We start from the raw sequence: 12,266 nt of genomic DNA, 5'->3' as shown, positions 1-12,266 counted from the left end.
AGCAATGGAAAAGAACGGATCAATCTGGAAAAAAATTTAATCTGACGAGGCTAACATTTAAAAAGCACCTATGCCAGAACCCAAACCTGCAGATATTCTCTTCCTGGAGTCCAAAAGAAAATTACATCTACCCTCGTCAGGGGGGAAGGAGTACAACAATTTTTGCTTCCTTAAAACATTAAACCCAGGAAATTCCTGATTCCAGGATCTCACCTTTGCTATTCCAATATATAAGTCCTCCATTTGCTACCTTTTTTTTTTTTCTCCCCACAAGAAGTACAATTTAAACAAACAAACAAACAAACAAACAGCTTTGCTAGCATTGCTCTATCACAGCAGCAGTACAACTCTGATTCTGTCTAGATCTGTCCCGCACCCCCAATCCCCAGTGAGTGCACTGATCTTGCAAAGACACTCTTCTCCCTCCCCGCAGCAACACTGCTCCGCTGACTGCAGAGCCCCTCGCCCCATCCCTGTGTAACACAGCTTGGCTACATCTGGCATCGGCTGCAAGAAAGAATCCATCTGTTGCGACTTCAAAGAAGATGAGTTAGAGCTCTGTGATTCCTAAAACCCACAAATATTCCACCTTGGTTTGCCTGATTTGTCATTAACATTTCTCATGCCTAAATTAAGAAGGACGCTAAGCCTCAGATGCGTCCTGACAGTGTTGCAGTCGAACAGCTTTTATAGCTTAGCCTCGTTTCCCTCCACATCTCCACGTTTCTTGGTCGTGCCTGTTGCATACAAACACGGAGCAAGCCATCACAAGCCAAATTAATATTATTAGTGTGCACTAACTATTAAGGGGTTTGTGCGAACTCCAATAAAACTAAGCAACCAATTATTTTACCACATCTATGGGGCACTGACCTGTTTGCCCATTTTCCCTGCTCTCAAAGATCCTTCAGCCTGGTACCCAACTCTGTGATGAAGCCTGTTTAGCACCAGTGAAGTTCCCCACATTCAGACTGACAACATTCTGAGCTGAGATGAGGGAATCAAAGTTAAAATCCAGCCCATCAGCATCCATGAGTTCACTGCGGATAATGGACTCCATGTCACACTCCAGGCTCCCATTGAAAATATCCAGGTCCAAGTCACTTGGGAATTTCTCATGTCCCATGACCGGGAGGTTCACGCTAGAAGAGTACAAAGAGGAGCCTGACAGCGGGTCAGAAAGTGTTTGCATAGACTGATTGACAGGTGACTGCTGATGTTTGGTGGATCCCAAGCTGCTGGAGTCACTTAAGCCTATGTTACTGATGGAATTGGACAAGGCACGGCTGCCACTGAGAGAGGAGTTGTGGGACTGGTGCTGGTGATGGGACAGGTTCTGATTGACCAGACCCCCCTGGCTGGACTGTGCAGCAAACGACATCATGGGGTCGTTGCGGAGCATTATATTTCTGCGGGAATTCTGGGCAGACACAGCTGTGCTGGCTTGTGACATGAGTGGGTCAGACTGTGTCATCATGACATCGCTGTGACTAAGTGCATCAGAGGCGAGAAGATCCTGCAGCGTCTGGTTGTTGTAATGAGAAATGGAAGAGAAGGTGGCCTGCTTGTTCTCCTGAATTGTCTGCATGGGCGACTGGCGGAGGGAATTCAGGGACGATGGCCCGAACACAGCGTTGTTGAAACTACTTGACGGGGAACCCAGCCCTGAACCTTTGGAACCATAAGGAAAACTGGAGCTTCTCTGCATTATCCCTCCAGTGGGTGACTGCTGGGAGGGAGGGAGTGTTATATTGTCCAAGAGATCATCCATGAGGTTATCTGTCAGTCCATCATTCAAGTTCATTGTCCCAGCCATATCAGTCAACCTAGGCAACTCCACAGTACATGGTTTGTTTACCGATGGGGACAAGCTCGATGGACTGCTGTACAGCATGGGAGAAAGTGGAGCATCGTCATCTTGAACATCATCTAGTTCGGTGCTTGCCAAAATCGGTGACAAGCGGCCACTGATCGTACTGGCATTTGAATTTGTACGGGAGCGAAAATCTGTCCATGCGTCCAGCTCGTCACTGCTGCGGGATGTGGGACTCCCTGGCCACTTGGAGAGCTGAGAAGGGCTGTCCTCACTCGTCTCCTGGGCAGTCTGCAGGGCTGCCTTTTTCTTAGCCGCCCGCCCTCTGCTCTTGGTGTACTTGTTGCTGTTGTCCATGGACACAGCACGTCTCCGGGGTGCCTTGCCACCTTTTCCACCATCTGGATTGATCATCCACCAAGAGCTTTTCCCAGTGCCTTCATTCTGCACCCTGACGAATCGGCTGTGGAGTGACAAGTTGTGCCGGATCGAATTCTGCAGGGAAGGAACAAAACAAAACATCAAGACCAGCACCCCACTTCTTTTATGACCCAAATCTCAATCATTAAACCAACATCCCATGAAAAAAGCAACATGAATAAAAGCATTGGACCCTTCTGGATATCTCCATGGATTTCTAGAGTGCTGGATTTCAGGAGGACTAGAGTTTGACTGTGGCATGCCAGCATGCTGCCGTAAAGCACTCCTCGAGCTTGAACTAGCTGTGCATTCCTGGTGCCCACCTCTACACTCCTAAAAGCTGCATCCTAAGGAACAGAGTGTGACACAGCTCTATTCCTGCTGGCATGGAGCTAGATGTTTCTCCCTTGCTTTTGACTCAGGACAAACCTCTATGCTATCAGTAACCTTGCCATCAGTTCCCTGAAATAAAAACTGAAAAGGCACAGCAAAAATCTGGCTGGAGGGGTAGTCACACTCATCACAGCCTCTGCAAATGTCTTTTTAATTCTTCATGGGCACGTATGCTGTATACTTGTTACAATAATTCTTGAGAAAACTGCAAGTGCTGTTGCTCCTCTCCCACAGGCACTCTGTGATGACTGAGATATACTTTGTCTCTTGATTAGAGGCACCAGAATTATGCCCGTACTTCAGTAGCTGGTCAGCTGTCCTCTCACTTTGGTATCCTCACAGTCTTCAAAACATGATGTGACACTATGCAACGATATCCCTGTTCCTGTAAGCTGCTGGATACAGAACTGTATAAAGCTGCTGTACACAGTCAGGTATTCCATGCTGTACAGGATGCTACAAAATAGAGTACTCTCTGAGGAGCCTGCGTACAGTCTGCCCTTGCATTCTACCCGCTTGCACTAGTCAGCAACATCTACCATCCAAAACCACGTTGCCTCAAAACGATGACAATCACCTCAGAATGAGAAAGAAGCTGAGAAAACCAGACCATGGTACCCCTAGCGAAATGGCACCAGATTTAAACCAAAATAACTGAGATGGAAATCCCACTCCACACATCCTGCTCATCTTGTGCTTAAAATATGGATCAAAGAAAGGGAAAGTAAATAGTATTTGTTAGTGTGAATGCTTCCAGGTTTGGTAAACAAACGTTCTTTTTTTCCAACGAGGAAGTAAAAAAGATTTTTGGAGCTATCCCACATTCCTTTGAAAAAACCCTTGTGCTATTCCTGCAAGTTCTAAGAGTTGCAGCGCTCTTTTTTATTAAATTTGTGCAATTACCAGGTACACCTATGAAAAGGATAAAATCACACTTGTCCTGTCCTTTAAAAACACGAAGTCAACAGGAGCATAGCATGATCAAATCATCCAGGAGAAGTGTCCTTCATTTACAAAACACTGAAGAAATTCCAGATTTAAACGGGCAAAGACATCATTCACAAGTGCTTCAACATTTGCATCCTTGGGATAAATGGATGCTTGACATAAGTAAACCGGAAATATATTTGATGTGTACAGAAATACAGCCTAGCATTTTTTAAAATAATTCTTTTCAGTATAAAATGCCTTTTTGTCCCTCACTACTGAGTATTGTGGTTTTTGTCAGATTGAGAAATGGAAAACACGCCTGAAGTTCTTCTCACATGCAGACAGCAGACATGGCTGTGATTATCACTTCATGAAAAGAGAAATCATATGGACCACGGTTCAAAATAGCAACTGCTATGTTTTAAACAATTTACAAAAAGTAGCAGATCGGATTCTGCTGACATGATCAAGAGAAGTTCGAGTCAGTGCCTCAGCTATAAACTTGTCCATTTCTGTGGCACAATCATCCCATCAGAATATGGTGAATTGAGTCACACCATAATAGCTTTTCAGTCTAAAGAAGGAAAGAGCTTTTTATTGTTTAACTGATGACATTCTAACTATATTTTGAGTCTGGCAATGGTCTAACTTCTAATAACTAGGCACCGTTGCTTACTTGCTCAGGTTTCTCTCCCTGTAAAACTGGCTGAAGAACTCTTTTTGGTTTTGTTCTGTTTTGTTTTTTTTTAAATAACCTTTGCTGATATTCCACCTTGGACTGCATCAATGCAGGTAGCTCTCATATCCATTCCCCATAACTTTCATGGACAAACACGTGAAAACATCTGCATGGGGATCTCTCCTCAGAAAGAGCTGGCAGCAGGCCGAGGACAGTCAGGGCTAGACCACCACCCCAAGCCATCCAAGAGCTATATAAACCATGCTGTTCCCCACCTAAAAATGCTGGGTATAAGAATACATAGCATCGTGATTCTTGCTAATGAAAAATATATCTTAGAAAACACAGAAAAGAAACACCCAAGGCGGTGTGCACAGTGTACCACACACAGCTTCAGATATAAAAACATTCAGCCAAAACACCAGCAGCTAACAGTTTCCAGCCGGTAGTATTCTCATTAAAGAGCTTATTTCTGATGGTGGTTATCCATAGTATGAAACTTTTTGGCCTAAACCCATGAAAAATCCTAAATGGTAAAACTGTGAGACTGAGGCACCTTTCAGGATGAGGACTCCTGCATGTGTGGATATGTATGTGCACATGTGTAATTTTCTTCTTATTATATCTTTTGCTCAGTGTTGGTTTTACACAAGTAATAAAAGAATGTAATAATCCTTTCGCATTGAAAATTGGTGGTTATAAAAAATCCAAGCAGTTTGTTTTCCTTTACATTTAGCACTATGCCACTTATACTCCTGCTTCTGTTTTATTTTGCTTTTCTTCTGTAGGAAGATTGTTTTCTTAAGCATAATTATGGGCCAATTTATTTTTGTGTACCCTGTATCCACCCTCTGCTCAAACACTGCCTTAAAACCCACTTCTTTCATGTAACCTCCCCCGCTAACCTCTTCGGCAACAGTATCTGAGTTTCTTGGTTTTTCCTTCTGTTGGATGCTCTGCCAAATCAAATTAGGGCTGGATCCTATTATCCTTTCACATGCAAGTTTTGCTACAGAAGCCACAGGGATTGACAACTCACATCAGTAAAGGCTGTTGCACTGTGCTACCAGGTTGCAATCTGGATGGAAATAACTGTATTTTCTACCTGTTTTCTGAGCTGTCAAAAAATATTCCTATCTGCTTAAATTATAGGAAAATATCTTGGGACAACTGTTGCTCACAACCATGTGCACTACTATTATATGTCCATGCAACAAACCAAAAAGGAGGCAGGGAATCAAAGAAAACACAGTTTATCATTTGAAGCCACTGCTGATGAAAATAATGGGGATTTGTTTTTGATTTATGTGGGAGATGAATTAGGCCATGATGATGGAAACATAACCCATTTTTCCATGCCAAAATGCAATGAGAAACTTTAACAGATCTATAAAGGAACTTCCATCATCTGTCCTGGAGACCATACATATACAGGATAGATGCAAGCCAGGCTGCAGACAGCTCAGATACCACCGATGGGTACAACATATGGACTGCACATAAGCAGAGCAGAAAAGAAACATGATGAGCTCCTCCCTTTATTAGTGTTACTATTTATACTGGTCTTGAAGAATGCCATTCGCTCTGCTAAGAGCCAGAAGACTGAGGTTCCTGCAGATAACATCAAGAGCACCATGTACTGCCCTGAGGCCAGACAGCTGGGTCCCAGTCCCCTTCAAAAGTGGTCCTGAGGGGAAGAAGGACTGTCTGTGGAGACAAGGAAGACCCAGGGCAGAGGAACATACGTGAGGCAGGGAGGAAGTGGTATGAGCAGAGGGTAGTGCAGTGCCACAGCCAAGTGGGGCTGCTGTCCTACCTTGGCTTAGGCTGATAGCACCAGGAGAAGGGGTGAGCTGGGTGCCCATAGTAGCCAGGGCAGCAACATGAGGGGTTACAGCACTTTCCCCAAATTCAAGGTCAAAGTTTTAGCTTTAATAAATATTGATCCATTGTACCACATTTTATTCAGTTAATACTCCTTGAGGGATTCAGCCACATTTGCACCAAGAAAGCCCCCAGAGATCAGCTACCATGTCCTACCACGTGTGTCTCTTGATATTTTTTAAGACTGCAAAAGGGTAAGCTGACAGAGGACACTCAAACATTTCCAAAAGGCTATATCCTTCATTTGATACAAACAACTGAACCAGTCTCCCAGGGAGGCTGAGACTGCATGTTATTTCAACACCCAGACCCAGTCAGGCAACGGCAGCAAATGCTTGAGCCTTTAAAATGGAGAAAACTCCCCTTCCCTGTGCCTGTTTCAGCCTCTTCCAAGCCATGTTTACCTTGTGGAGTCCATCCGCTAACTCAGACACCAGCTGCAAGTGCTTCCACTGCAGTACAGAGTCCTTTTTGTCTGGAAGCAACATGTGGTATCAATTTATCATCCTCAACAACGCAACAAGGAATCCACTCACTTAGAAAAAAAAAATAAAATGAGAGTTGTGTAACTTGACTCTTAAAAGTCCCCGCCTTTTTTTTTTTTTATTAAACAGCCAACTAAAGACTAGCAAGATGAGGTGCAGCTGGTGGCTGCTGAGTCCAAGTTACACACTGGTCTGTTTTTCTTTCAGTGTTTTGTAGTGACTGGCAAATTTGTTATTTCAGATACGGGCTCCTAAACTGTAAATTTAGGGCTACAAATCAAAAGCAGTTGTTTAACAAGTGGGATACTAGGATATGGTGGGAGAAAAACGAACATTATTTGCAGATCCATAAATGCTGCTAATGCTCACTTGGGAGAATAAGACTTTATTTTATACTGTATTAACATATTTAATGTTTTAATTTCCCCATATGAAATTTTCTGGTAGCCACACAGTAGCGAAAGGCATCAGATCTAATATCACTGAAAAGAAACCATGAAAATAACTCCAGCTTATCAGACTCTGGCTGACCAGAGGGAGTCTGTCTTCTCCATGGCTCTGCTTGCTCATTTGAATTTCAGTTTCCAGCTTTCTCAAAATGTTGTCACACAAATCTCCTTCGGGGTGAACACCCTTACAGATGGCTTCCACCAAATTTTATTTCTTTAAGAAAAGCAAAATGAAACAAACAACTTCTTTTTTGCATTCGTTTGTTGTTGAAACTGGAGTTTGTGAATAATTCAACACATCTTGCCCACCTGTCCAGACCTATGTCTGTGCCTTCTTATGAAGTAACTCAAAACTTGCTTCAAACCAGTTTTCGTAAAATCATAAAATATGCTGCGTTGCAAGCAACCCATCAGGATGATCAAGTCCAACTCCTGGCTTTGCACAGGACACCCCAAGAATCACACCATGTGCCTGAGAGAGTTGTCCAAATGCTTCCTGAACTAAGAAAGGCTTGGTGCTGTGACCACTTCCCTGGGGAACCTGTTCCAGTGCTCAACCACTCTCTGGCTGAAAAACTTTTTCCTGGCATCCGTCCTCCCTGACCCAGCTTCATGCCATTTCCTCGAGTCCTGTCACTGGTCACCATAGAGGAGAGATCAGTGCCTGCCCCTCCATTTCCCCTCGTGATCATTGTTGAAGACCACAATGAGGTCTCTCCTCAGTCTCCTCTTCTCCAGGCTGAACAGACCCAAGTGACCTCAGCTGCTTCTCATACGGCTTCCCCTCAAGGCCCTTCACCATGTTTGTTGTCCTCCCTTGGGCACTCTCTAATCACTTTACATCTATCTTATATTGTGGAGCCCAAAACTGCACACAGTACTCAAGGTGAGGCAGCACCAATGCCAAGCAGAGCGGGACAATCACATTTTACATGCTTTACATTTTGTTTGCTCTAAAGTCCTCGAGGAGATTCAATTACAAGTAAACAAGAAAACAGATGCAGTGGCTTCAAAATCATAAATAATTAAAGTTGCCAACTGTGTGCATGTTTGTAGGAATTCCTGATGAAAGGGACTGGCAAGCCTAGGCAAGTCAATCTTTAGGACGCATCAATCTGTTGGTTCCATACAGTCCCTTTCTGCCTAGCTCTGTAAGGCTGCAGTGCTGCTCTTCTCATGAAACTTTGAAATCTCAAACCCAAAGATGTTTCAGAATTTCTTCTTCTTTTCCCTGAGTTTTTGCAAACCAGAAAAAATGTATATAATTTAATAAAGCGGTGAGGACACTCCACAGATGCAGAAAAAGCAAGAACTAAAACATAAAGAGAGCTCTCCTACAATATCTATCCAGCCATGTTATACTGATATATATCTTTTTCCATATTACATCAAGCATGATGTATTCCAGATTGCTATTTTTTCCCTAAATTATGGAAGTTGCAGGAAGAAAAAAAGCATTACGAAAATTACACACAGAAAGAGAAATATTTTCTGGCACCCAGGTGGTTTTGATGCTTCACATCTGATATCATCTGCAAGTTCCTAAGGCAGCTCCCAAAAATCCCACCAGATGTTCAGCAGAAGAAGGTGGTGAGCGGGTACCAGAGTCCCGCTGGATACCTCCTTTTGCACCCAGCTGGTGAAGGCCACTGTCCTCACAGTCCTGGAAAGGATATCTGAGATGACACAGGCTAGGCCTACACAAGCATGCCCTCCTGCAGTAAAAGGGGAAAAAAAAATCCCACAGATTTAGGGGGAAAAAGTCAGCTCAGCATCTGAAGGTGGCTCTGTGGTTTCCTCTCCTCATCCTTCCTTCATAGGATTTTTCTATCTTAGTGGTAGGGGAAGAGCTAGAAGTGGCCTCCACTGTAATCAGCCCTCTGCCTGCATCTCTGCTCGTCATCCCTCACCCTAGAAGAGTAGAGTCTTCAGGGATTTAAGCTCCTTGGGAGAACATTAAGTCTGGCAAAGATTTATCCTCCGAAATGTGCTAGCTCAAATAGGAGAGCAGTATACAGATCTGCCTCCATCCCGTGCCAAATTACAACAGGGGAGGGTGATTAGCAGAGGAAAAACAAACCCTCCCTGACTCGCGCACCGCGCTTCCCACCACCCCAGCCGCGCTGGCCACAAGGGCAGGCGGCGAATGACCTGCCTGCCAAGGAGGCTTATGTCCTCCTTCTTGAACACGAAATCATCTCAAAGCATGGGAACTGAATCACAACTTGAAAACTTACCCCCCCCCCCAAAAAAAAAAGAAAAAGGGAAAAAAATAAACTTTTTAGCTAAAACAACCGCTGCCTCACTCTTTGCAAACAGTGATATTGCAAATCTGAAAACTGACGTAAATAAAAGCTAGCTGAAAATATACACTGCCTGGAAATTGCCTCAGAGCATCATGCTTCCAGTTAGCAGAAAAATCTCCAGTTATTTTACAGTCAGACATGCTCTGACCACATGAGGACTCTAATAAATAACATTTGTTTTGCTGTGAGTAGCGCATGCCAGTTGTCGTTTATTTTTTTCCACTGGGTGTTGGGAGACAGGAAGCAGAGAGTGAGGGAAATGCTGATACTTTAACTAATGCAGCTGCAGAGCAAGAACAAGGTCAGGCTCTCCAGCAACTCCTCCAAGTGTCAGGAGCCATGTACCCTGGCACTCTCTGCCATAGGAAACCCCCTAAAGAATAAAGTGTTAGCCTCTGCATGCTATAGCGATTCTTTTCCACATTAAAATAGGATTTGGGAATCAAGAGGAAGGCACTGTCATTGAGAGGTTGCTAGAGCACCCTGTCAAAGAGCCACCTTTTTCACTCCCTTCCACCTGCTTCGTATCACAGCTGCCCAAAATTCAACACAGTTGATTTCAATCAAGAGATTTAACTTAATTAAGAGTAAGAGTTTACTTTGAGGCACTGGTCTCGTAAGGTGCTGAATTTATGAAAATCCCAAGGCATCTCGTTGCAAGTTTGACTGGGACATGAACAAACACCGTCAGCAAGAAAGTGAAAGACACTGCCCCTTAGTGAACTTAAACCCAAGAAGTTGAATGCAAAAAAGCTGCAATGGACACACACAGCTGGGTCTTTGCAGAGTCAGTTCAAATCAGTTCTAACTTCTGTTCAGGGTGGTATCACCAGCAGACAATATCTTCCCCCCCTCCTCACCTCCCCAATGGCAAGCCCCAGCATTTAAAGTGTTTCCACTGTAGAAACTTTGGCAATGACACCATGCTTTATTTGTGGAATCCCTTCAGCACAGCATCACTGCATTTCTCCTGTTCCATGCCGTGGAGCCCCAGGAGAAATGCAAGCATTCACAACTAATCAACCTGAACCCTATACGTACAGTAACTCTTATAAAAATAGCTACCCCTGTCAGCATAGCCCCAGTCTGCCAGATGCTGAAGCTACTGGAAGAGTCCTCCTAAACCTCAGTGGTCACCCAGCTAAGCCTCAAAGAAAACAATGCAATTTTACTGTGAGGCAGACTTTCACTGGGAAGGCTTTGGGTTTGTATTGCTAGAAAGAAGAACTAGAAAAAAAAGGAAAAAAAAAATCCCTCTGTTTTTTGTTTCTTAGATTCAAAGATCCCAGCACAACTCTCACGCAGCATTGTGGAAACCAGAATGCTCAATTCTATTTTTTCTCATTCTCAGCATATGGTCGTTACTATACGCTGACTATTTAGAAACACGTATGGGCGTTCTTTCATGCCTTTATAAATAAATGTGAGTGATGCTACTGCTTATAATAATTCACTAAAAATAGTAGCTTCCCATGGAAGATCACAAAAGCCTCTCATTGCTGAATCACCTATTATAAATCTTTATTTTTTGAAATGTTTTTGCAATCATGTGTTGATCGTTTCTTAAACACTTCCTAAGCCTGCGAAATGCAACTAAACCAGCAGTAACTTCCACCACACAGTGGTAGGGGAAGAGCAAAATCCGTGTGTGTGAGGACAGCCCTCAAGGGCTCCTGATGCCCCCAACTGCAAGGCTGCCCTGCCCGCAGCTCCGTGAAGCGCTAGCTCCGAAATGAATAGATTGTTAAACACTCGGCCCGGACTAATTGGAAGCGTTGAGCTGCACACATTAAATTGCAAATCTGGTGACAGTTACGGCTAACACGTGACTGAAGGGAGGAATAGATCTGATATACGTTGTTGCCTGACCGAGTTTGATCAGGCCTGAGCAAGCCCTTCAAAAGCCAGCACAAGTGCCAGAGACCTTCTCATGAGAAAGCCTTCGAGCAACCTCCAAATCAGTCCCCAGCATTTCTGCTACGTAGACTAATCCGAAACAGGACCCCTCTCCTGTGCTATTTTAATCACATAATTATTTTATTACTGAACCATAAGATACTATCTGATTTAAAACCAAAAGAGTGCATTTTAAAATACGATGCATTTAGTTGGCTGCTGAGGTGGCAAAGGGGAATGGTCCTGCTCCACAGACCTGAGCACCGGGGGAAGCTGGGGATGCACCAAAGTGCGGCTCTCACTCTGTCTGACCTGCTGCTTTTAGGGGCAAAAACCCCTTGGGAGCCTCCCGAAGGGCAGCTGGTGTGGGAACTGTGACTCCAGATATTCACCAAGTCACTGCAGCGCTGGTGCGGACAGGGTGTGAATTAGGAGATGAGGGATAAGTGAACACATCAACTTGAAAAACAGGTATTTCCTCCTTCATGACTCCGGACTGGGTAGCTACACGGCACTACCAATAAATACCTGAGCGCTCTTCAAAATGTAATGGCAGCTATAAAATATTAATGCCTTTTGAAAGGAGAAAGTGATCAGTTTTCCTTTCGATGTATTCTGATGTACATTCTGCTTTTGTCCTTAGAATAACACGTGGGTCCTCCTAGCCTCTTGGTTTCTTGTAGTTTCCTACATTTTTCTTCTGCATTGGGGAACGTATTTTAAACACTGCACTTCAGGAGCATATTTGAAAAATTGTACAGACTTGCTTCATGTATACCCAAACAATGCTCATGCTGTGCCAGACGACATGGGTGGACAAAAATAACCATCTCCTCAGCATTTTTATATGAACAGTAGTGAGGTGGGTTTACTTCAGAAGTCTTTTCCCAGACCATTCTTTAATCTGACTTCCACTGATGCATTGCATCAGGACACCCAGCCCTAAAACCAGCTCTGCCCATAAACTCACTGCTCAGGCACATGGCTTTAGTTTCCACACTCTGATGCCCT

At 43.9% G+C, this 12,266-nt stretch overlaps 1 protein-coding gene across 1 annotated transcript in view; it reads right to left on the bottom strand.

Annotated features, from left to right (window-relative positions):
* FOXO3 (forkhead box O3) overlaps positions 1-12,266 on the bottom strand; it is an 87,058-nt gene that overhangs the window by 12,253 nt on the left and 62,539 nt on the right. Inside the window, exon 2 of the mRNA XM_027895505.1 lies at positions 874-2,308. Coding sequence (XP_027751306.1) covers positions 908-2,308 — 1,401 coding nt within the window. The 3' untranslated portion in view covers positions 874-907. The remainder of the gene's footprint in view (positions 1-873; positions 2,309-12,266) is intronic.

The sequence above is a fragment of the Empidonax traillii genome, unplaced genomic scaffold (assembly GCF_003031625.1).
Source record: "Empidonax traillii isolate 1590-97213 ecotype Southwest subspecies unplaced genomic scaffold, ASM303162v1 scaffold16:size2589160, whole genome shotgun sequence".
Lineage (NCBI taxonomy): Eukaryota > Metazoa > Chordata > Aves > Passeriformes > Tyrannidae > Empidonax > Empidonax traillii.
This window is presented reverse-complemented; position numbering and strand designations above follow the sequence as displayed.